The 26,987-nt window shown below is 38.3% G+C and overlaps 1 protein-coding gene across 1 annotated transcript in view; it reads left to right on the top strand.

Moving 5' to 3' along the window:
• Window positions 1–7,087: 7,087 nt before the first annotated feature.
• Acss3 (acyl-CoA synthetase short chain family member 3) overlaps window positions 7,088–26,987 on the top strand; it is a 173,636-nt gene continuing 153,736 nt past the window's right edge. The window contains exon 1 of the mRNA XM_076920151.1: window positions 7,088–7,527. Within this exon, the coding sequence (XP_076776266.1) occupies window positions 7,232–7,527 (296 nt within the window). The 5' untranslated portion in view covers window positions 7,088–7,231. The remainder of the gene's footprint in view (window positions 7,528–26,987) is intronic.

Below are 26,987 nucleotides of genomic sequence, written 5' to 3'. Positions count from 1 at the left end.
TCAGCTGAGATCTTTGTGCTGTCTTTGAAGCCCTCACACTATTGCTCAATTTTTTTCTGTTACATGAGAGCCTCTCTTGCTTTGGAAAACTGGTCTCACCCTTCAGTTTATAGTTTACTTTTATGCACATCTACCTGAGCATCAAACACATGGGAGTGTACATAGGAACAGGAAGACTAAGCCGCTGCTCTGCAGTGATTATACCTTACAAAACATTACATCAAAGGATGTTCATTTGCCTCTTAATCATTTGCTACCAGGACTCTAAGATCATCTCTTAGGATTATAGTTAGTTTTATGTCACTCGGAATTTTTTCTTTGGGATTATGGAACAGAAATAGTCTAATTCTTCAGGACTTATCCCTAAAGAAGGGTTAAAATGAACCCTGGAAGATTCTGCTAGCTTGATTAAAATATTCATAACTTTTATTGGCCTTCACAGCTACATTAATGAGAATTCTTTTCTCAGTGGCAAACTGTTATGCAGAGGGGGAAGAAAACAAACAGAAAACTAGGATGCTAAAGATGATTAAAAATGATTAGCTAGGTCAGCCTCTTCAAGTGGTGGTCTTTCTCTCTCTCTCTCTCTCTCTCTCTCTCTCTCTCTCTCTCTCTGTGTGTGTGTGTATTGTGTATAGCTATATCATCTCTATCTACCTACCTAATCTATATCCATATAATCTATAGCTATATATCTATACCTATATCTATCTATATCTAATTCGTAGCATTATCTCTATACTATATATAAAATAAAAGTATTTTATATGATACTTTCTAGAAATCTTAGTGGGATGGTAGGTGAATCTTATGTCTTACTTTATTTGACTGAAGGAAGAGCTGGGTACGCAGAGTGTCTTCCCATGCCATGGGAGGTCTTTGTTGTGCCACATTCCTTTCATCAGACTTAGTTCATTATGTTTAAAAGCAATAGGTCATATTTTATTCTTCTTTCTTATCTTATATCCCAACCACAGTTTCCACTCCACCACGCCCAGTTATCCTCCTCATTTCCCTTAAGAAAAAAAAAAAAGATCTGAAAGAGGGACTCCAGTAAGATGAAAAGAGCCCGAAGAGCAGGCAAAGGAATCAGAGACTGTCATTTCAGTCTCTGTGATTCCCTATGAGCTGTTCTTAGTTGATGCTGTGGGTTCTGTATTCATGGTGTTCTCAAGCTCTCCTGAAATCCTCTTCCTGTCCTCTTCTTCATGGTTCTCCCAGAGGCTCCACTTAGCTTTGGGTTGTGGGTCCTTGCATCTGCTCCCTTCAGTTGCTAGATAATATCTTTCTGATGACAGCTGGGCTAGGCTACCAATCTACGAGTGTAGAAAAAAATAACACTAGGATCAGTTTATTGAATTTTGTTCCATTATGTTTGATTCTATCCTATGTCTCTTGGCTGACCAGCCTCTGGTTTCTGGCCATTGAAGGAGTGTTAGATGTGGGGCTCCCTCTCTTTCTGTGGATCTAAATTCAGACCAGTCACTGGTTGGCCACACCCACAAGTTCTGAGCCACCATTTTCCCCAGCACATCTTGGAAGCAGGGTAGATTGTAGGTTAAAGGGTTTGTGTCTGGGTGTGTGTCTTAGTCCTACTGCTGGAACCATTGCCTGGTTATAGAAGATGACTCATTTGGGCTCCATGTCCTCCACTACTAATAGTCTTTCATAGGGTCAGTCTAGAAGATTCCACTGCACTAGGTTTCCACATCACTCTGAAATCCCCCCCCAATTCCAGTTATCTTACCTACTACTCCATCTTTCCCAACCATCTGATCCTCATCTGCCCCCAGGTCACTTGCAAAATCAATCTAGGGATCCATGAATTCCTTCATTCAACCCTCTTTGTTAGTTAGCGTCTCCAGGCCTGTAGATTGTAGCATGGTTATCCTTTACTCAGCAGCTAATGCCCCCTTCTAAGCATTTCCATGTCCAGCAATGGATTATATCACTCGGGATCCTTTTTTCTAGTTCCAGCCATTTTTTTGTTTGTTGTTGTTGTTGATATTGTTGTTTTTTGTCTTGTTTTTTTTTTTAAATAGCTGAGTAATACTCCATTGTGTAAATGTTTACCACAGTTTTTAAAATTCATTCCTTGGTTAAGGGATATCTAGGTTATTTCCAGTCTGGTTATTATGAATAAAGCTGCTATGAATATGAATATGTTGGTTTTATTAATTATGTTGGTTTTATTATTTCTTTGAGAATGTTTTGTAAGGTTTAGGTATTTATGTATATGAGTGCTTTAACTGTAGATAAACCTGCTAGCTAGAAGAGGGCATCGGGTCCCAGGATAGATGGTTGTGAGTCACCACGTGGTTTGCTGGGACTTGAACTCGGGACCTCTGGAAAAGCAGGCAGTGATCGTAACCACTGAGCCACCTCTCCAGCCCAATTCTTTGAGAATCTTATAGAGATAACTTGAACATACTCACTTTCCTTCCTGCACTCCTCCAAAATACCCACCTCTTTCCTACCTACTTTATATTCATGTTCTCTCTGTGTCTCTCTGTATGTCTCTGTCTGTCTGTCTCTGTGTTTCTGTCTGCATCCCCGCTCCCCCACCCCACCCCACACACCTACTCTCCGCATTCACTCCAGTTGGTGCTGACAGACTCCTCTTGGATATGGAGCCTGCCCTGAGATACCAAGTGTTACACCATTAAAGAAAACTGACTGTCTCTTTCCCAGCAACTACTAAATGCAAATAGTTCCTAAGTTAATGACAACAATTCACACCCATCTCCTCCCTTCCTTACTGGGTGTGTGGGTTAATTTAGTCACTTTGACACAAGCTAGGATCATCTGGTAAAATGTAACCAAAATTAAGAAAATTTCTCCATACTGTTTGCCTGTTGTCAAGTCTGAGTGAGAGGGGAGGGGAGGTTTTCTTTATTAATGATTGAGGAAAGCTGAGTCCATTGTGGGTGGAGCCACTCCTGGACTGGTAGTCCTGGGTTTATAGAAAAAATTGCCTGAGCCAGCCATGACAAGGGGCAAGCGAGTAAGAAGCAATCCTCCATAGTATCTCCCTCTAGGTTCCTGACCTATTTGAGTTACTGGACCTTTAAATGGGAGTTATGTGGGGAGTCATATACTCTCCTCTCACCAGCCTTCCCATTCACTGACCCCACTAAATCCATCCACTTTAGTTTTTTATATTGTCATCGCTATGAAGGCAAACAGAAAACAATTTCAAAAATTAAAGTTTACAATGTCATTATATATTCTACTTCATTTTCAGAAGTTTGAAAACTATTTTAGCCCACAGATCTCAGCATATTTCCTAAACCTGTTTTTTGCTGAATCACAGTAAATCAGGCTTTGATTTCAGCTAGCCTTGTACCTGCTTCACAGATAAGTGCTTTCAACAAACACGCTCAGCAAGACCTCAGTGTATTTGGGGAACTAGGCATGCAAGAGTCACAGGACATATTGGTAATAGTCCTGATGCTTTCCTCTAGTTAGGCATTTTGTCAAAGCTAGGCAAAGGCATGATTTGCATGGCTAACAGTGCATACAGCCAGGGAAATTTATTAATAACGTCATGCTTTCTCTCTCTTCTTTACCTTGATTAGTGAAGTCCATTGCTGAATAAAAATTAGAAAGTGAAAAACACCGGCTGGCAAATTGCTGCATCTTTCCCCGTTAATTTTCTTGTTCAACCACTTTCTTAGGCATTTTGCAGTCTCTGTCGAGTTTCCTCCTTTTCCTGCATGGTGGCTTGAACAGGTTTCATTCTTTCTATTCTGCATTCTCTGTATTTTCCATCATCTTTGTCTTTTGACAATGTATTGCATATTGCTGAAAATCTTTGAATCATTGTGTTTTTGTTTAAGGCATTCAAAATGTCGCCCGGAAAAGTACTTTAATTAGAGTGTTATATCAAGAAATACATAGGGTACATTAAAAAAGCTGCAGTCTCACATGGTTTAAACACTTGAGTATCTCATTCTCCAAAGTAATTAAAGTATATTTTTATCTTTTGAAATAGTATAAATATTGCATGCATGTTTAAAATCACATCATGTCTTTTGAAAAAGTCTGATTGCAAAGTTTTAGCTATATTAAGAGGTTTTTGGATGGAAGGGTTTGTTTATGAACTTTACTGCTATCTGGAATTAGCTTGGCTTATCATTTCCCTAATGCAATTTACATATGTATTTATATCTTATATCAATCCTCTGATACGCTATACCCATTCAGATTACAGACATAAGAAATTACGATATGGGAAAGTTAGGGGAACGTTCCAAATTTCAGCATATCATGTTATAGGGTTAGCACTATGAACAAACAGACTCAGATGTCAACGCTTTTAAGCTTTTCCTGTGCTTAGTTATTCATACACAGCTACCTACCACCTCTATATCAAAGGGCACTATTCCATACAATTAATATAAAAACTCAAGGTGATGTGTTGGTGTCTTCAGAGACAAGGTTTTCATCTGGCAACATGAAGATTTACCTTGCCTATATTTTTCAGATCTTCTTTGTCAGCCATAACCTTCATTCTGAATATCCAAAGGAATTCAGGCCTCCAAGTTCTGAGATATTCCAGGTATTAGAACTCGGGGTTATTCTAAAGAATAGTTTCCTCCTTGCTCCCTTTTAAAACATATGCTAGTTTCTTTCCAGTCTTTCATTTGGTTTCTTCCTCTTCCTCTTCCTCTCCTCCTCCCTCCTCTTCCCACCTCCATCCTCTTCCTTTCTTTTTTCTCCTCCTCCTTCTTCTCCAGTTCTCTATGTCCTGGCTGAGTCCATAACACTACTATTACCCAGTTTGGTTCCTATTTGGTGTGGTTTTGCAAATAGAAACTCATATGAATATTTAATTGATTATATTTACTTGAAATTATAAAACAAACCTTTTTTTTAACATGAGAATATAACCAACTGTCATGAAAATTGTGGCCCCTGGAATCAGAGTCCAAAGCACACGTGTATGTGATACAGAGATGTGTGTGTGTGTGTGTGTGTGTGTATGAGAGAGAGAGAGAGACAAAGAGAGAGAGAGAGAGAGAGAGAGAGAGAGAGAGAGAGAGAGAGAGAGAGAAACAGAGAGACAGAGCAATAAAACTGCAATGTAGATTTCCTTTCCTTTCCCCCATGGGGTTGCAGGTGATTTGTGTTGGTTCTTTTTTTTACCCTTAAAGTCTGGAGCTTTCAAAACTATCTATCTATCTATCTATCTATCTATCTATCTATCTATCTATCTATCTATCTATTATTGTATGCATATGAGTGTTTGGCCTGCCTGGACATCTGTGTACTACACACATGCATACTTGGTGCCTGAGAAAGTAGTAAACCTCCATGTGGTTGCTGGGAATTGAGCCAGGGTCTTTTACATCAAGAGTTCTTAACCACTGAGCTTACTCTCCAGCCCAGTGCCCTGGCTCTGAGTCTCATCAATGTTTGAGTCTTCCCTGCTTTCCTTGGTGGCCTTGAGCCCTGCAATGAGTTCACCTATCCCTAAGCTTCCCTGGGAAACATGGGGATGATGTTACTACTTCTATTATAGTCCTGAAAAATCTCAAGACCTTCTAGTTGTTAACATGCTAAGGACAAGGTACATATAGAAAATTTACCAACTATCTAGTTCCCCTCTTGACATTGTTTCTACCAAAACAGCTATAGGTAAGGTAGGCACTCACATGCTCGTTAAGTGATTAGAACATGGTAGTAATTTGGGGTCCAAGAAATTTGTTAGTTAGAGGGCAGCACTGAGTAGAGGGAAGGAGAGGTAAAGAGGTTGAAAGGATTTTAAGTGATGACCTCTTTCCTCTAAGAACATTGGGAGGAATAAAACACGCTGTGGGTGGGTAGGAAAGGTGTGATGTCTTGCTTCTCAGTTAAGGAAAATAGCTGAGGTAGTTACTTAAAGCCATTTTTTTTTCCTGTCTTGCGTTAGATTTAGGCCTGTACCTTTTAGCCTTTATCTCCACATCGTTTTCTCCCTGAAGGATCACGTGTTTACTGCTTTTTAATTTATGGTCCTTTACAGGGTCAAGGGCATTCCACTATTTCTCATCTAAGAATTGGTGATACATTATCTTTATATGTAAAGCTTCAAATATTGTGACGCTACGATAGAGATAGAGTGTGTTTGGCAAGATATTAAAGCAAAAGATCGTGACTTTCATGGAAGTCCGAGAGACGGCAGGTTCTGAAGGAAGTTGAAGCCCTGAAGAAAGTTGAAGCCGGGCAGGAAATTCATCGCACCTGTGTGCTTTGAATTTTCCCAACTTCATCTTTCTTAGGAGTCATTCTATCTTTTGATTTGTTTGAGAATAGCCTTTTGAGACGTAACCCACACGTTACATAATTCATCCTCTAGAGGGGATGTCAGTGTCAGAAGTCACTGTAGTGACTTCTAGTTTCTTCAGAGTTTTGGTGTGGTCACCATATTCGATTTAAGAATATTTTTATTACCCCAAAGAAATCTTGCAACCATGTATTTGTTCTCTCAGAGTTTCAGAAAAACTCCAAAGCAGGTAATAAGAAGGGACAAAATGTTCTAAGTCCTTTGTATTCCTGCCTCTAAATCCTGTGAAGTGGACAGGCAGGTGCCTCCAGGTCCCAGCTTGGCTGCCTTCCCTAGTGGCCAGGCCTGTCAATCACTCCTGGAAACACTCCCTCAACCCTGCTGGGTAACCCTCCTTCCACGCCTCCTCCTCTAGGCTGCCAGGAAATCCTGGAACAAACGATGCCCTGGAGCTGCTTGTGGTTTTAGTAACTAGGGTTTGAGTTGAATTTTAAACAAAGAAATAAATGAGTTAAGGAAAATAATATTCCAGAGCCTCACTATCATGTTCAAAGTTACGTGAGTTTTGCTTTAGGACAGAGATACACACTTTATTTTAAATGAGTCACTGGGTCCTTTGGCCTTGTTCTGGGTGTCCTTGTGTGTACCTAAGTCCGGAGAACACTCTCAAATGACAAGCGGCTGTCATGGACTGGAAATGCGTGTAAGAGTTGAATTTAGGAGTGACGCAACTCAACCCCTGTAGACTCCTGCCCTCTTTCCCCAGGCCTCCGCTCCAGCCTGTTGCTTTCTTGCTGGCTCCAGTTCGGTTTTTATTGCGGACTTCAGTTTGACTTCTAAACTTCGGGGTTAGGGGCTCACCTCCTGATTAGTCCCGCCTCCTGCAGGCTCCCCCTCGGGGGCAGTGCGACAGCTGTTGGGACAGCAAGCTGCTGGGCCTGCAGCTAGGGACCGAGAGAAAGTATGAAGCCATCCTGGTTGCAATGTCGCAAAGTAACAGGCGCCGGGACGCTGGGGGCACCTCTGCCAGGATCCCCTTCAGTAAGAGGAGCCGGTGTGGCCCGAAGGGCATTGGTGGCCGGGTTCGGAGGCAGGGGCTGCAGGGCTCTGACCACCGGCAGTGGTGGCGAGTACAAGACCCACTTCGCAGCCTCTGTGGCAGACCCGGAGAGATTCTGGGGTAAAGCTGCTGAGCAGATAAGTTGGTACAAGCCCTGGACCAAAACGCTAGAGAACAGATACCCGCCTTCCACTAGTTGGTGAGTGATGTCTTAGTCATTTCCAGTATCTCCTAACTTCTTAGATGCCAAGGCTGGAAGGTCTGGGACCAGGAATCTAAAGTTCTAAGAGGAGAAGAAAATCAAAACGTGCGATGCCTTCAGCTATTTCTATTGTTTGTCGGTTTCATTCTCCTCCTCGCTGTCCTACATTTTCCTTGTGAAGTTCTTGGTTATCTAGGGTGACCCCAGTTTCACACAGAGATTTACTTGCAGAGGACCTGCTTGGCAGCGGGATGTTGAATGACCAAAACAAAGGCTTAGGAAAACAAAGGCTCTCTGCGCATGGACTCTGCTGACTGGAAAGGGAGATACTGTGTAAACAAATACAGAGTATGTAATGGATTAGGGAATTGTGGACTTGCCAATTGTCGGGAGGGAGGGGGCGGGGTGAAGTAAAAGGTAACTGAGCAAGCGCTGGAAGGATTAGAACTCATCATTTCAAAGCTGAAGTGATCTTATTATCAAAGTTCAAGGGGGGTATAAGACACCAGAAGTAACTGACACTGTAATTGTGTTAGCTGGTGAAGTGGTGAAGTGGGAGAAAGGCATTGGGAAAAAAAAAAAAGGCTTTCATAGTGTGCCAGATAGCTGGGAGAACCATAGGCTTGTGTATATGAAATGTAAGAATTGCCCGTCGCTGATAGAGGCCCTGTGACCTTACGAGTCATGGTAGAAAGAAAGCTTTCATCTTGATGCTTGATTATAAGTTTCAATTATAAATACTTTTAAACACTGTTTTTATATTATAAAGAGAAGACACTGTAGAAAAGATTTCTAGGCTATTGAGAGTGAGGGAGGCCTCCAGGTTTTGGAAAACTTAAGTGGAGTTTCTAGGTGCCTAGCCCTTTAAGGATATGGTTGGTCCATCAGCTAGTTATTAGGAGATGGTACTATCTGTAAAATTTGAAAAAGAGCTTCTTAGCAGATGAGGGCAATGTGTTGGTCAAGATGCCCTTTGGCCGTTTGGTGGATGACTTTCCTCTCAGAGCAGAGAATTTGTAATGAGACCAAGAAGAGTCTGTTCTGTGTCTTCATCATGCCTTGTTCTCTAATGGTTTTGTTTGTGGGAATGTTTCCATGGTGATTCTTTCAAATGTGAATACATCCCCCCCCACACACACACACAATTTAATTTCTTCTTCTAGTAGTATTTGATCCATTCACTTTTGTGTGGTGTCAGCTAACCAGGCAGTAAGTGTATATAGCAATGGGTGAAGAACAGTGTGTGCTCTCTGGAACACATTGTCTGGTTTGTGTTCTCCTTCACTTAGTTACTGGGCTCACAGTCAAGTGACTTAATCTCCATGTTTTTCCTTTTTTTTTTTCTTCCTCAAAATCAAGTAATTAGTTTGAGGATTAGCTGATGAAAGAAATAAGACTGAGTGACCCTGTGGATTAGAGTGTAATTGTTATCCGAGAAAAGGCTATCTTTTTAATTTCTCAGTGTTTGGCTTGTCTGTCAGAAATTATTGTTCTCTTATAGTCTTATGTGATCATCTTTACCATAAAACCAATATCCAAAGATCTCAGGTAAGAGAGCACTGGGAGCTGGTGAGATGGCTCAGTGGGTAGAGACTCTTGATGTCAGTATTGATGGCTTACGTTCGATCCTGGAGACTCTCGTGGTAGAAGATAACAGACTTCCAAAAGTTTTGTTGTTGTTTTGGTTTTCTGGATATCTGTAGGCATGCCATAGTGCACACACTCATATACATACACACTCAATTAACGCAGTTAACACAATTTTACAAAGAGGTCACTGGGATACTGTAACAGAAAACTAAAGATAGCCAAATAAACCTTGGGCAACAGTAGTGACCAAAGGAGAGATTGAAGTGAGTCCAGAGGCCCAGTGTAGATCAGTGAAGGCCCAAGAAACAGCAAAGAAAGAAAAAAAAAAAACGAATGTGTGTGACAGAAGGTGACTTAAGATGCAGGAGCTCCTTCCAAAGAACTATTTTTCTTCTGTAAACTCTAACTTTTAGTCGACATTTTCTAAAAGTTGTGCAAGTAACACACTGCTTTCAACAAGAACTTTGGAAAGAGGTCCTTGTATGTAAATCATTTCGATGCATGGAGGATCACTGGCATTTGCTAATGTTGCGCCTGAATTCTTTCTTCATCTTTGTATTCTTCCAGTCTCACGTTCTCTTACCTCTCTACAGGCGTCCGAGAAGATAAAAATGAATAATAAATCTTTTTAGTCTTCTCATTAAGTTCATAGGTTTCATTCGGTGTTGCTGAAGTCATTTGTTTGGCATACCTGAGTTGAAGGTGTGGGCAGAGATGGGACAGAAAAGTTCCATTTCATTCAGTAGATGGTTTCCTTTTGAGTTACTGCTGTTGTACCATATTGTTATATAATTTGTGCATGTATTCCTATTTTATTAGTGATTACCAATAAGGTCAAACACAAAAGAAAGGCGAATGTTCTTCACCCTCCTATATATCTCTGTGGCTACAGTAGAGCTAGCATATTGTTTTAAAGATGACAGTCAAATAGCAGCATTCTTAGGCAAGAGGAGTTTGGTTGCTGTGGTTCAATAGTCAATGAGCATAGCCGTGAGTTGAGTTGAGGTAACTTTGGCTTCTTTCTCAAGCAGAACAGAGGTGTTGCTATAGGGAACTTCAGATTGCCAGGGATATAAGCCTTGAGGATGTTATGCCCCTTTTGCAACATAAGAGGCTCACTGAAACTCATCTCTAGCTCTGTACTCTGAGATCTCTGAACAATGAAGGCCAACGTTAAACTGGTGGTTTAAACTTGCAAAACCGAACAAACAAACAGCTCTCCTCATAGCATGGTCGTATCTTCTTGATGCTTTGTTTTCTGGGTAATAATGTCTCTATCTGAGAGCCTCACATTGGAACATTGTAACCACATGGAGAGCAACTGGAAATGCTAGTGATGTCTTTAATCTTGTAACACAATAGTTGCTGTTCTGGGTTCTCTTTCTCTGAGGAAAAAGACATTCTTTCGCCTATCCTGAAATTGAAAGGCTACTGCCCTTCTCTCCAGTATTAGGGAATTTAGTTCTTTATTTCAGACTGTCGTTTACTTTCTGGGCTATCAGTTGATTCTTTTCTATAAAAATATCATGATTCAATTTTATCTCAGCCTTATTTAGACAACATGCACTGTTATGATTTTCAGTATCTGGGGGGTTGGGGGGGGATGCAATGACTCAGTGAGGCTAGGCACCTGTCACCCAATATGGGAAACAGAGTTCAATCCCTGAAATCTATCTGTTGGTAGGACAGAATCAACTCAGCAACATTGTCTTCTGGTCTCTGCAGGTACACCTTGGTTGTTCCACACTAAATATATAAATAAATAAATAAATAAATAAATAAAATGTGCTTTGTTATAAACTGAAAAGGCATTATGAACTAAAAAGAGAGTATAGAAATTAAATATGTATTATTACGATAAACTGAAGGAAACTAAATTTAGATTACTTGAAAATTATTTAATTTAGATCGACCTTCCTCTCGTGGAAATAGTGTGGTTTGAAGGGGTGCAAGGCGTTCATTTCCTACTTGGTTTTAAACGTGCAATACTTTAACCCTGCTAAGTCTTAAATTGGCTCAGAAGACTTTAAGGATGCCAATCTCTTACCCACTGTGTTTTCACTATATAGGAAATGATGGAAGAGGTAACAGAAGGATTCAAGATGATGCATGAGGGACATCATTACAAAACTATGATGGGGAGGACCCGGTGTGTGTCTGCCCTGCAGAGACCAGGGCAGACATTTTTATGAGCTAGTGTTCCAAGGAGGATTTAAAGAAAAAAAAATGCTAGCACTGGAATTCTAGATCTTTCTGTGGAACTCTGAAACTTAGCTGGGCATTTTTGTGTTGCAAACTGCATGGTAAATTCATGGAGATAAGAAAGTCTTAACGCCCTTGGAAGATAGTTATCAGTGTACCAGTTGCTGTTAGATTTTTTTTCTTTTCTGAGTCAGCAGTGTCTGCTTATGGAAGGCAGTTGCATGGTGGCTTCAGAAAGTCTGGAGTAGCAGCAAGCAAAGTCATTTATAGCTTCATAAGCTCTGGGTCATAATCATGGCGGGAATCTGCATATAACTGGGACTGGCTGAGGTGACATTTTATTTATTTATTTGTGTGTGTGTGTGTTTAATTCATCCTTTCACAGCATTGTACGAGTATATTATACCTTCTGGTTATAATCTTCACTCTACCGCCTCTTATTCTTTACCCTACTCTGTCAGTTCCTGTTTCTTCCCACCAAGCCACGATCCCATTTTCATAGTTTTAATTTTTATTTTACAAATTTTGCTTAGTGACCCAATGCATTTAACCAGGGCACACATATGAGGCTATCTACTGCAGCATAAGGAACTCCAGAGGAGTCTCTGTGGAGACAATGATCTCGCCTCTGCCTCCCCACAACCTTCATGCCAGGACTTTACTAGTGGGACAGAATCCTGTGAGCCAGTCCCTCTCTCGTCTATGATGGAATCTTTGTTACTACCTCAGTCTTCTACAGACACTGTTCGCACACGCAGGACATTTGTGAGTCCGTGAGTGCTGTGACCCATGCCCCACTCATAAGACAGCAGAATTCCCTTATACTCTTCTCTATCCCTGGACTCTTACTCTTCTTCTTCTATGGTCCTGGAGCTTTGAAGGTGCTGGTGGTGGTGCTGGTGGTGCTGATGGTGCCGACGGTGATGGTGCTGTGTGCGTTTCAAACTGTGATTATCGTTTAAGTATTTAGCTATTTTATCTTAAATTAAACATTTTGCAAAGAGTTCTATGTCTGGGTTTCTCTTATAAACACCCCTAAGCCCCACCCCTAAGAAACAAAAAGAGAGACGGGGATCGGGGGAGGAGGATGGGCAGGGGAGGGGAAGGGAGAAAGGTGAGGGGGAGAGAGAACGTTTCCTGTACACTGTTCCCACCTCTGTTGCATCATGTTCTACTCATTAACGTTGACCATGGTAAGCATGTTTATTCATACTGCCTTCTGAAGTAGAGACGATCTAGGACAGAAGATCTGTTATGCTTAAGGCTAAAGGGATAAAATCTTTCTAGGTCATATTTGACTTTCTATTTTGGTAGTTCTTGTGTAGGTGTAGAGTGCAGAGGTTAGAGCTATCAGAGGAGCCTTAACCTGAAGCAGTGGGTGGATCCAGTGAAGCCAGGAAGCAACAAGAGGAATGAAAACAGGAACGTCAGGAACATCACATGAGAGAACGGGGGCTTGGAAGTGAACTTGGAAAGGAACGGGTTAGGATAACCCGGGAAGCAGAGTCAAGCATCGAAGTTTAGGAATTGATTGGGCAATGAAAGATAATTGCCTGAAAACTACGAAATAATTTGATCTGGAATTTTAGATTTGAGTAAAAGTTGAAAAGAGATGATGTTTTAACTATTGAGGGGGGTTCATGGAGGAAAGAGATCAAGGGGCAGAGAGGGAGGGACTAAGTGATTGACAGGGAAGGAGGAGAACAGGATGGGAGGGGTAGGGGGCAACATGTAAGAATTACATTTTGTCAAGAAGTACAAGAAATAAAATTGACTGTCATGGGAATGGATGAAAACTTGTTTCAGAAATTGTTAGAAAAGAGAGAAGTGTCCTTTAATTTTATGGTGAATAAAGAAGGGATGATTTTTTTTTTTTTAAAAAAATATGGGAAAGTCTATAGGGGTCAAGTACTCTAGACCTGTTTTAAGAATATTGGATTGGAAGATATTTAATTCTTACTCAGAAACACTTGGTGATGTTTAATCGGGCGATGCCCTCGGAGAGAGCCGTGCCAAGGTAGAGCAGTTTGTTGCAGAGTGACCTGCTGGCAGGCAGAAAAATTCTGTGGACTTGTTTGACAGTGACAAGACTGAGAGACAGAAAAACAGCTCATTGAAGTTCCTGTGCCAAAGTAAAGTCAGTTACTTCACTAGCTATCTTTTTTCTTCTCTCCTCCCTCCCTTTTTTGAGAAATAATGTGTTTCAAGGTTGAAGTGAAGAAACCAGGAAAGAAAGGAATTGTGTTTGTTTGGAAACCCATTGCTTCAGAACTCACTGATTTTGCAAGCTGGACATTTTGTGCTTTTTTGTTGTTGTTCTTTTTGGTGCTGGACGTTCTTGGAAGAAACAGGATAGCAAAATCCAGAAGACAAGATTCAGAGCTACTTAGCCGATCTTTAGGGTATTATTATTTTACCCTGTAATAATTCTAATGAGCTAGATAGCTAAACATTCCATTACGATTCTGGCAGAGAAGATAAGGAAACAGTTATTTTTTTAAGGAAATTATTATTTTTTTTTTAATGCATGCTCTCTAAGCCATGGACTACACAAGATGGATTTGCATGTCTTTCCATTATTGCTTTACTGGGTGCTACAGGGTTGGTAGTGCTCAAGTGCATTGCACATAGGAGGGATGGAAGCCAATCTTCCCAAGAGGCCATTCGGCCAGTTAGTGGAGGGCAGCGATGGTTAGTAATAATAACTGCAGTAGTCCTGGACCAGAGCCCAGAATCTTCATCTACAAATACTTAGGCAACTGTTTCAGAACTCGAGTGCCAAATCTTGAATCATTTCAAGGAGGATTTGGACAGAGAAATTGTTCTAAATTAAAGGAGAATAAAGAGACCTGAACTACTTGCAATAGGTAATTCAGAATTGGATATCGTTTGTTTTTAATTGACATTTTTTTTTAGGACAATTAAAGAACCTGACCAGGATTTGAGGATTATGTAGTTGTCATATGTCAGTGTGAGTTTCCTCAATTTGATGGTTATAGCGTGGCTCTCCAGGGGAATGGCCTTGTTTGTAGCGATTAGGAGATAATTTACTCTGGAGTCATTTGCCAACGTGTCACGTGTCACAAAGTTGTTGGGAAGCACGCTCTCTTGGGCTTGCAACTTTCCTGTGAATTTGAGTTTATTGCAAAGCAAATAGAAAATAATACCATAGTAGACAGTGATTTGTTCTCTCTAATGAACTTTGTCTGTTTGTCAAAACAAATCTGACTACCATTAAAGTATTAGGGATATTCAGTCATTTATTGTATGTTTCAAATGTAGGATTATAAAAAATGTTGGTCCTGTTTATCAACTTTTATGTCCCTTTCAAGTTATATGTCTTTAGCATGTGCACAATTTTCTGATTATATACAGATTGAAGAATGACTAAACTTAATTAGCATAAACACTACTTTATGGTCACGCACACGCGAGTGTGTGTGTGTGTGTGTGTGTGTGGTAGGACTACTTGACATATACTTTCAGCATTACTCAAGAAAATAATATATTCAGATGTTGTCAAAATCATCTTTAATTCTAATTTAAAATGAGAGTTTTGTCTAAGGGTGAGACATGTACCCCCTCCTGACAAGCTTTAAATTAAGCAGATTTATTCATAACATTGTGTCCTGTACAGGTGTACTTAAATTTTCAAATGAACCATCTTTAGAGATATAGATATATTTTAAGAAGGCACACGGTCAGCATGAAAAATCACCTATTAGAAATAATGCCCCTCAAAATAACCTCCTCAGGAAAGACCAATTTGAAAAGATGGGCCTTATTTTGTATTCTGAAGGTCAGGAGCTTGGAGCTGTGCAGTATCTAATTTTCTCAGCCTGTCACACTCCTGAACCTCCAGGACAGAACAGGGTGAACTACAGGAATGCTGCAATTACATAAGCAAGGATGGATTGCCTGGCAAATGGCAGAATCAATGAACAATGGAAATTCAATCAGCTGTGACCGATCAACTCCCAGGTGTGGGGAGAAAATCTGAACCCTTAGTGCCTCCTGCGAGGGACCTTACTTTTCCTTTGTTCTGGCCCTGTGTTGTTAGGAGAGAGAGAGAGAGAGAGAGAGAGAGAGAGAGAGAGAGAGAGAGAGAGAGAGAGAGAGAGAGAGGAGAGAGAGGAGAGAGAGAGAGAGGAGTGAGGAGAGAGACAGAGAGACAGAGACAGACAGAGGAGAGACAGAGAAAGGAGAGAGAGACAGAGAGGAGTGATGAGAGAAAAAAGAGAGGAGAGGGAGGAGAGAGAGAGGGACAAAGCGACAGAGACAGAGAGAGACAGAGTGAGAGAGATGGAGAGATGCAGTGGTTAGAGTTACTTGCTTCATTTTTTTTTTTTAAATTCACTTTTGTTAACAATTAGGAGCCATTTAATAGAAGAGATCATGGCTTTCCCATCATGAGTCAGTGAGGATCGTGTGTGGGAGGCCAGTGGAACTTTACAATACATATATCTGAGCACACTAACACTCTGTAAATTACAGTGGTAAGAAGAACATGCAAGTGCACAACTCAAATCCTTTATCTAAACCACAGTGCAAGAGATTGTTATTCCAAGGGTACTAATTATATTTGCCTTTTCTGGTATGGATGCTGAATGAGGTAAGTTGTGGTGGATAAAAGAAGCTATTTTAATAATAATTAAAAAACAAAACAACTAAAGTACAAGAACTCTGGGTGTGAAAGAATCCAGTTGAAGAGAAAGAAAAACAAATATAAACAAACAAACAAACAAACCCAGACAAAAAAATAAGGACTTTCAAACACTAAGCTAGAGAGGGGTAGAGTGTAATTTTATGTCTTTTAGATAAGTAATCAAGCTTTACTGATTTAAAAGAGCAAATGAACAAACTGGATACAAAACCTGCTAAAATTGTAACTTTTAGATAACAAAAACACCTTCTGTTGAGGTTTGGTTATTAGGATAATAGCACTTCCCAAATATAATCTTTTAAGATGTGTCTTAGAAGTATATGCTTCAGTGAGGTAAAATAACATATTATCCTTGCTAATATTTAAAAGAAATATCGAGAAGTGGAAAACAAAGAATTCTCAGTCTCTCTTGTCGATCTATATGGACAGTTGTAAAAATTAACTAAGATGGAATGATAACACTTTTCATTGTTGAGGAGACATAAAATCTGTATTATTGATCATTTGCTAAATAACATTGTGCTAATGAATGCATAGACACTGAGGACTAAGCCAACATTTTATCTAATGTCACTTTACATTTTCTCTGTCTTCTCTCCCTTTTGACTCTCAATTGAGAGCTAAACTAACTTTTCTGACTCTCTTCATTCAATCAAAATGAGATGAAGGTAAGTAATCATACCGATGGGGAGTTCTCAGATACCCTAATTTTGGTGGCTAGCACTAAATAAAAGAGTTATTCAGTGGTTTAGAATTTGTGGTCTAGAATCCTGGATCTCTTCTTTCAACATTGCCTTGTCCCAAATAATTATGAAACGGGAAAACTGTAAATTGCATCTGTGATACACCTCAGTGGTTGATGTCTTGTGTGTTTTCTACCTTAGACTCCACAGAGAGGAGGGGAAAGGTTGGGCTTCTCTGGACAAGTGTGATTGTGTGATAAGCTTTGGATAATGTAGTAAGTGGAATAAGACTTGTCGCTTGAGTGTGAAGCAAGTCATTGCTACAACTTTAAGCCTTGTGACCAACCATGCACGCAGAACTGAATAGATTGACTAGCAACACTGAATAGAATGTAGTGCATTGGGGAATCCACTCAGAACTAAAATGTGGTAGCATGAGTGACAGAAAAATATTCTTGTAAGCTACTGAGATTCTGAAATTTTTATTATAATACAAGTCATCTCATTATTGTTAGTTAAGAGGAAATGATTTAAAGGATGGTGGCCATTGTTAAGTGTCTTAATGAACACAGACAGTGTTATAACATTAAAATTGGCAACCTTTGTTCTAGCCACAGAGAGACAAGGCACAATGTTGAATGCATTAACCTGTTTCATATTATTACAACCATATGATGTAAAAGTAGGTTTTTTGCCTCTTATATGGGTGTAGAAATGGAGGTACAGACATTGTGAGGGGTCTGACCACGTCCAAAACTCCTAAGTAGAGGACAAACCTAGATTTGAATCTAGTCTATTTTTGTTCTAAACACACTAAATTGCTTCTATAACAATTTCAATTAATTTTAGCACTTCTTTCTTCTTCTATCTGTTCTCCTCTGAAACATATAATGTTGACTTATTTATGTACATAAAGACAAGTGGTATAGGAAAAATAAAAAAAAATTAGATTTGTATCTCAGAAATACTTGATAAATATCATTTTAGCTGTGTAGAAATATATACATGTTGATAAAAAATAACTGTATTTTACTATGCACAACATACCTAACAGTGGGGAGGGAGCTTTAAATCAGCCGACAATTACTGTTTCCAGGAGAAAGCAGTATTAATCTTCATCCTAAGAATCCCCCATTAGTTTCTGGCTTAAGGAAAATCTGTAATGACTGCATTATTCATCATGTGCAGTATGTTTTAATGTTATGTTTTATGAGACGATGGTGATAAATAGCTTAATTAATTCATCTAAGTATGAACATTTGAAATTTTTTTCTTCTAAGCACTCATTAAAATGTTAGGACTCATAGTATGTTTGTAGTTATGAAAGTTGTTGGTTTGGTTTACCTTTGAATACATTTATATATAGTGGTCCTTTTTGCCACCCCCCATAATTCTTTGTCCTCATCCATGCTTTCTTCTGCATCTACAAGGGGCAAGATTCAAGCCAGACAGATCATGATAAATGGTATGCTTAGTAGAGTACAGTGATATATTTCTCAGGAATCCTTACAATCAGATTTTATTAGCTTAAAGAATATCTATCTATCTATGTATCTATCTTCTATCTATCCACCCATGTATCTATCTACCTACCTGTCTGCCTTCTTGCATGTCTATGTATGTATACATCTGTGTATCCTTTCTATCTATCTATCTATCTATCTATCTATCTATCTATCATCTATTTTATCTCTGTCATCTATCATCTATTTTTATCTCTATCGTCTATCTATCTATCATCTATCTATCTATCATCCATATATCTCTATCTATTGATCTACCTATAGCTCATCTATCTCTCAGAACTAGTTGTAGCCTCTATCATTTTTCTGTGTTATTCAGTCAAAATCGTGGCAGTTTGGAGGAAATGAATGGTCTAAAAAAAAGGCGAGATGCTTCATTTCACTATGTTAAAGATGAGCCAAAATGAGAAGCAGGTTGCTGGAGTCTATGATTTATTGAAAAGGAAATACATATGCAATTATTCTCTAAATTATTCTCTATTTCATGACTGAGTCACGGCTTTCTTCCGTACTGATGTGTTACCTCTCAATCATGACAATCATCACGCCATAATTACAACAACAAACAACAGCAAAAGTAGCAATTATTGAGCTCATGTTTTGATCAGTCTCCTTGCTAAGCCTGTCCCTTTGTTTTCTTAGAGCTGACTCACCCAGGCTCTCTTCCTTTTATTCCCTTCTAGTGTGACTAACGATTTTTAACCTAAAATCTTCAGCGGTGATTTCCAAAAAAATAAATAATAAATAAAAATCCACACCAATCTTGTTATCCTTTGTGCTAGTTAGGCAAATAGGAAAAAAAAAGTCTATTGTGTTCATCTTTATTTAATCATAGACACCTGCAGTGTGTATGCTCATGCCCTTCGGTCCTCTTCTCATACCAATAATTTAAAAAATCAATGCCAGGTGATAGAATGGTACATTCAGATTCAAGTCTCCCTTCCCCCATCCCCCCCTCTCTTTCACACACACACACACACACACACACACACACACACACACACACACACACTGTAGATTGTTCAGGGTACATCCGTTGATAAGATTTTAAGATGTCTTACATGAATATTTACCTTTATCATTTCAGACATCTGAGCTCCAATATAAATTACACAGTGATAGTATTTGAATCTTTCATTCAACTAGATTTTCAAGTGGCCTGTATTCCCTCTCTAAAGACATCTAAATAGAAGAGTTCTTCATGACGTTAAGCTTTCTTCTGAGTAAATTGGCTCACTTTTTACTCATTACCTAGCTCAGTTTTAAGGTAGAGGGTATTTTACAATCAACAGGTGTTTATATCCACCAAGACCAAATGTACCTACTACCTAAGGCAGTGTCTCTTGTCTGTGTTACAGTAAGAAATGAATATGCAGTAAGAAAGCAGGGTGGAGCACAGTGGTTCTCTACATGTGGGTCCCAGCCCCCTTTGTGTTTGTATATCAGCGATCCTACATATCAGATATTTACATTACGATTCAAAACAGAAGCAGAATTACAGTTATAAAGTAGGAACAAAATAAATTTGTGGTTGAAGATCACAACAACCCACGGGTTATTGTATTAAAGGGTCGCAGAATTAGGAAGGTTGAGAACCACTGATACAGCATAATAGAGTACAAGGATTTAAGAGTTCACAGCTCAGTTCACCTTCTGTTATTAGATCACTCTAATATAGAAAAAGTATTAAATGATTTAAAGTTATCTAATGCCTCACACATTTAATCTTTGCACTACAGAGGTTGAGGCAGGAGGATGTCCACAAGTTTAAGGCCACCCTGTGTTAGAGTGTGAGGCACTGTCTCAAAAACCAAACACCACAATAACAAAAGAATTCAAAAATTAGTTTTATACTTTTTTAGAACAGGTTTGAAATGACTGTATATTGTGAATTGTTTTATAGTTAGAGGAAAAAACCCTACTATCATATAAAAACTTGATTTTTAAAAAGTATCAAGTTGTTTTCTTTTTGTATTTTTTTAATTCTGCACTATTACATCTCCATGTGTCTATGGTAAACATTTTATTATCTATAAAATATGTTGAATATATTATAAATAATAAGTCTATAATTATAGGTTAGATTTCAAAAATTTTAATTATAAACTTATTAGGTATAATGTGATAAGTCTTTATCTGAGGTTTCTTTGTTTATAAAATGCTTAGTTTAAAATTTATAATTAATGAAAATAACAATAATCAATATTATATTTTCTTATTAAATACCTAATTATTCCAAAGGGCCATACTTTCTGGAAATTATAGCGTTCTTCAATAAAATTCCCTTCAACTAGAGCTTCTTAACCTTCCTAATGCTCTGACCCTTTAATACAGTTCCCATGTTGTAGTGACACAAAGCATAAAATTATTTTCATTGCTACTTCATAACTGTAATTTTGATACTTTTATTAATCTTAATGTAAATATCTGTGGGTTTTGATGTTTTTAGCCAACCCATATATAAAAATTATTCCTTCCCAAAGGGGGTCATGACCCGCAGGATGAGAAACTCTGTCTTACATAAAAGTTGAATTTCCTATGCCTTTATATATTTCTGTGTGGGCTTGTGTAAACAAGTTCGAGTGTGTATTAAAGTGCTATAGGATTCAAAGCATATACTATAATATCAACAACATATCCTATAGTTGTTTAATTTTTCAATACCGGACAATGTTAAAAAATTAGTTCAGGCCATTTACTTAACTGACTAATATTCTTAGCCTGCAAACTCACACTTGTTAGAGTGTAAGGTGCATCAGGGTCGCTTTATGTCATACTTGACCTGGGTAATCCTATTCTATTTATTTTTAGTTTATTATAAATAAATGTCATAACATTAAGAACAAGTCAAGTGCACATATATCTGCATGCACACATTTGTGCTTATATTTCTGTAATGTTTATGGGCCTGACATATTCATGAAAGTATGTTTCTTGGCTCTGTAATTAACTTAGCTCTTTATTCATTTCCTTTTTCATTTGTACTCATCTTTTCTTAAGTTAGTCATTCATCAATATTTATCAAGCACTTTTATGAGCCAGGTAGTATAAATTTGAAAAACATCTAATATATTAGAGAAAAAGTATTTTGTGTATAACCAGGCAGCTAAACAGATGAGCTATTTAATAAGTTGGAAATATTATAGGTGATAGGGACTCTCTAGTTATTAACTTGTGAAATTATGGGTAATGAAGTCCATTTTGTTTTATAACCAGCCCTTGTCTGAATTGCCTTTGACGGTTGAAGTGTGAATAGTATAAACTGATTCTATTCTGGCGAGACAGTGGCTGTTTCCCGTCTAATAGGCCTTTCAGTAGATAAAAGAATCAAGTCATTTTCATTTTATCCTTCTGGGGTGTCTCTCCTTTTTAGATAGAGGTGGTAAGAAGTGGGAAGGTGAGAAAAGGTAGGTAGCAAAAGAGAGAATAAAAGGAAATAATGCCCTTGATTAGCACCAGCTGGATAATGACCTCTTGGGTGAATTAAGTGGGCTGCACTGTATTAAAGCTTCAAAGTATTGACTTGTTAATGGGAAGTGTTTCATTTGTGAATGTGGCCTGTGGAGAGTTAGCCAGGACATAGCAAAAAATCCTGTCTGGCATTATTCTCTGATGGTTTCAGAATGAAACTAGGAAAAAAAATGGCAGGATACAATTTTTTTTCTATTTGGCTTAGTAATTTAAATTATAACCAATAATTAATCCAGTTATCTTTGTAACTTTGTATGTTATGTTCGTGTCTATGTGGAAGGTCATTTCCTTGCGAGGAGGAAGGAGGTTGAATGGAAATATCATGGGATTTAATTAAAAAAGGAGAGGTTTTATAAACATAATCTCTTAGGTTTTACTGCTTAGGTTTGACTTAATTTATATCGACATTGCTTTACTCAAATATAATCCTTGTTGAAGTTTATATCCTTGCCTTTTATTCAACCATAACTTTAATAGTATTTTAAAATTTAAGAAGACAATCATAAGAAATATGAAAATGGTGAAAAACTACTATGTTTCAATATAAAAATGTAATTGGTTTTATGTATTGCTTTTAATTATTAGCTATCTATCATCTATATTTTATCTATGCTGTGTGTATATGTTTATTACAATTTTTATACAATCTTCTTGTTTTCCTTTTCAGTTTTTATCTTGAAGTAGTTGTGGACTCAAAAATTGTACAGATAGGATGATGATTGTACGACTACCCAAATTTCTTCACTGATAACTTCTTGGGAACTATTAAAACTCAAAGAAATTTTGGGGTGAAAAAACTCAATTTTATACATTTTCTGTAGATTCTCCCACTGTTACATGACTTCACATTTTTACATGTATGTGTAACGTTTGCATTAAGATGTAGGTTTTATATATGACTGTAGTATGTTTACTTCTCTTCCCATTGATTCCAGAATTATTGTAATTATATAGTTCTTGTTATCTGATAGTTACCTTTCCACTTCTAATTAATTTTTCTATACCATGATTCAAGAAAGCTTTGATTTTATGGGTTTTAGTATAGCTGCATGTCATTAAAAGGATTCCCTTTTTCCTTCTTTATTTTTTTTATGTTCCTTTGGAAGAGAAAATCAGTGCTAGGTTTTTCTATAGGCTCATGATCTATCTAATTTTCCACCCATTACCTCTAGGCCTTAATCTTTCTGCCTTCTTTTGTGCATAGCCTCTTGAGCCCTGAAGGGAAGAGGTTGATGAAGATACCCCATTTAGGACTGAGTGCTGCAAAGTCACATTCTGCACATTGCCAAATTATGGGCCTCTGCGTTAATTCCCATCTACTGCAGAAGTAACCTCCTCTGATGTGAGTTGGGTACAGCACTGATCAATGGACATAGCAATATGCTGTTTTTGCAGTAGAGGCTTTATTGCTGTTGTTGCTATGTTCCTTTGGCAGAACAATAATATTAGGTTCTCCCCTAAGCCAAGACCTAGCTCATCTCAGGTTCTGGAGCAGTGTCAAGGATGGGTTCCATCTCATGCAGTGGCTGTTACTTCCAATGTAAACAACAACATCAACAAAACAAACAATCAAAATCCCCCAAATTCCACCCCCCCCATAGTTACTTATCCTATAACCTTTGTGAAACATTGCAACAGTATGTCTTATAGGCAAGTTACTGTTATAAATGTGAATACAACTAGAGTTTGTAGCTAGAAATATTGACGATTATCTTTCTCCTTCTGGGAGTGTGCAGAATGTCTTCTGTCGCTACCCACGTCCGACCTCGGAATAAGGCAACGGCAACCTTGTTCTTCTTCAAGTGGTTTATTCAGCTATCCCTGTATAGCATGCTTCCTCTCTCTCCTTCTCCTCCCCGTGCAGTGCATCCCCTTAAAACCTTTTCCTTGTTCCAATCAGTGATTGCCACGATGTCACTACTAATTGGCCACTCCCAATGATGCGAGGTAAGGCGATCGGGTAACCACACCTCTCAGCGCATACAACTCCATATATGGAGTTGTCTTTTCTCTCAAGCAAAGCCAAGCGCTACCGCCACCTTGTAATGGCGAGAGTGGAGCCGCTTCCTACAGTCTTCTAGCAGCATGAATGCTGATCACTAGCTGTGAAACTTCTATTTAGGCATCAGCTCAGTTTCTCTATGTTTTATGGTTAAGTAAGTTTTGTCTTACACAATAGGCCTTCCCTCAGGTTGTTGAGAGAGATCAAGGGCTTTGTCAGTAACCTGTGACATATAGGTGTTCCATTGGCCAATGACCCAACAAGTTGTAACACGCTGTTGACAGTGAAAGTTTTACTTTGTCATTTTTTAGATAGCTAGTTGAGACCTTATCTTTTTTTCTTAATTTGGTGACTTTGTTTGAATTCCTAAGGTAGATGTTTATATTTTAAGGGAGCTTCCAAGTAGGAAGTTTCCAAATGGTTTTTCATATGGTCTTTAGTTCAATGCCCCTCTCTCCACATTCCCTCCTTTACCTTTTCTGCCCATTCTCATTCCTACTGACTCCTTCTATTCTAGTTTTTCTTTATCTTTCCACAACATTTTATTTTGCCTTCCTTCAGGAATCCTCTTCTAACCCCTTATACCTTACTAGTTACCTAACCTGTGGGGCTATTGACTTTGTAGCGTACTGTCAAAGCCTTTACAGCTAGCATCCCTATGTAAGAGACAACATGCAATATTTCTTTTGACAGGACTCAGCATCACCTCACTCAGAATGATTTTAGTTTCAAGTTCTATCCATTTACCTGAAAGTTTTATTTTCCTTTACAGCTAAATGGTATTCCATTATGTGAATGTACATTTTCATTACAGATTTATCAGTTTCTGGACATCTAGGCTGCTTCTAATTTCAGGCAGAAATAAATAAGGATGAACAAGGATCTTCCTAGTAGGATGGAGAATCAGTTGAGAGTATGTCTAAGAGTGGTATAGCTGGGTCTTGAGTTATTAATCAATTCCCAGATTCCTGTGAAACCTCTGTACTGATTTTCATAGTGGCCATACCAGTTCGCCCTTCTGCCAGCAATGAATTAATTGTCGCCTTCCCTGTATTCTCTCTTGCATGTGTTGTCATTTGTTTATTGATCATGGCCATTTTGAATGGGATGAGATTAAATTTCCAAGTACTTTTAGTTGTCATTTCCCTCATGGCTAAGAATGGTGACTGTTTCTTTACATGATTCTCAACCATTTGTGTTTCATGTTTTGAGAATTCCTTGCTTAGTTCTCTACCCCTTTTAAAAATTGAGTTGTTTGTTTTCTTAGTGTTTAGATACTAATTCTCTATCAGATGTATAACTGGTAAAGACCTTCTTCCATTCTGTAGCCTGCGACTCATCTGGCTGATATGTCCTTCGACATACAGAAGCTTTTCAGTTTCATGAGGTCCCATTTATGTTTAATCTAGTGACTGTGCTATTTCTGTTCTGTTCATAGTTTTTTTTTCCTGTACCAATGAGTTCAAGCCTATCTTTCCACTTACTCTTCTCTCAGATTCATGGTATCTGATCTTATTTTCAGGTCCTTATCTATTTGCAATTGAGTTTTGTACACAGTGATAGGCATAGATTTATTTTCATTCTTCTACATGCAGCCATCAAGTTTGACCAACACCATCTTCTTTGTTGAAGATGCTGTCTTTTCTCCAGTGTATATTTTTTGCCTTCTTTGAAAAAAAAAAATCAGGTGTCTGTAGGTAGGTGGAAATATATCTTAGTGTTCAGTTTGATTCCATTAATCAATGTGTCTTTTTAAAAATGCAAATACCATACTGTTTATATTACTATTGCTTTGTAGTATACTTTGAGGTCTGCAATGGTGATGCCTTTAGCAGTTCTTCTATTATTAAGGATGGCATACTGGCTGGTTTTGTGTGCCAACTTGATACAAACTAGAGTCATCAGAGAGTAAGGTGCCTAGGTAGAGGAAATTCTTTCATAAGATCCAGCTGTAATTTTCTCAATTAGTGAACAATGGGGGAGAGTCCAGCCTACTGAGGGTGCTGTCATTCCTGGGTTAATGGTCCTGGGTTTTATAAAAAAGCAGGTCAAGCAAGCAATGAGGAGCAAGCTAGTAAGCAGCACTCCTTCATGTTCTCTGCATCATCTCCTGCCTCCAGGTTCTTGTCCTGAGTTCCTTCAGTGATGCCCAGCAATGTGGAAGTTTAAGCTGAATAAATGGTATCCTCCCCAACTTGTTTTTTGGTCATAGTGTTTTGATGAAGCAATAAAAACCCTAAATAAGACAATAGAAACCCCGACTCAGACAGATGGTTTTAGTTATCCTGGTATTGTTGTTGTTGTTGTTGGTGGTGGTGGTGGTGTGTGAGTGTGTATGTATGTATGTATGTGTGCGTGCCTCTTTCCATGTGAAGTTGAAGAATTCTTTTTAAAATTTCTGTGAAGAGTTGTGTAAGAATATTAATAGAGATTGCATTGAGTCTCCATTTTCTGGTGTCTTCAATTTCTTTCTTCAATGCCTTCACTTTTTGTAATACAACTTTTTGATTTGCTTGGTTAGAATTATTCAGAAACTTTTTAAAAAGGCTATTGTGAAATGTACTGTTTATTTTCTTGATTTTTCGTTTCGGTATATTTGTAGTCTGTATATAGGAAGGCTACTAATTTTTGTGTGTTAATTTTGTATCCTACTACTTTGCTAAAGGTGTTTCTTGGCTGTAGATATTTCCTGGTGCAGTCCTTCATTTTTTGTTTATAGTCTCTTCATCTCCTCCAGTTTCCTTATCGCTCTACTGTGTGGGATAGGTCTTCTCTGTTCTCTCTTTTTGTTTATGTCATTGTGATAAATTCTTAGAAGATAACTGACTCAAAGGTAATTGTAAGTTGTTAATTCTTACTAAATTTTTTCTCCAAAAATTAATATTCAAGATAAGTTCTCATAGTCTTTAATGGAGTATTTCACTTTTACAGAAGCAAGAAACTCTGAAAGAATAGCTATTGGCTTTGGAAATTAAGCATTTTGCCATGTTTATCTGAATCTTTTTACCATAGACAATGAAACAACATGACAGCAAAGCTCCTTGTGTATCTTTTCAAGTTCCACAATCTTTTTATGAAAATTACGGAATATTATATAAGGCTCAAGGGAAAATGTCTGTAGGTATTTGAAATTGATCGATCACAGTCTTCCTCTGTAATAAAAGCTTGCACTCAGTGTCTCTCTGGACTTCTCTAAATAGTGAGCAGGATGAGTTAACAAATAGGGGTTGCCTCTGGGAGCCCTGGGTATAGAAGATAGCCTCATCATAATATTAGAGTGTTCCAATAATTATCCTGGACAGAATGATGATATTTATGTACTT

The sequence above is a fragment of the Arvicanthis niloticus genome, chromosome 22 (genome assembly GCF_011762505.2).
Source record: "Arvicanthis niloticus isolate mArvNil1 chromosome 22, mArvNil1.pat.X, whole genome shotgun sequence".
In the NCBI taxonomy this organism is placed as follows: Eukaryota; Metazoa; Chordata; class Mammalia; order Rodentia; family Muridae; genus Arvicanthis; species Arvicanthis niloticus.
The sequence above is the reverse complement of the archived record's forward strand: the minus strand, read 5'-3'. Positions and strand labels throughout refer to the sequence as shown.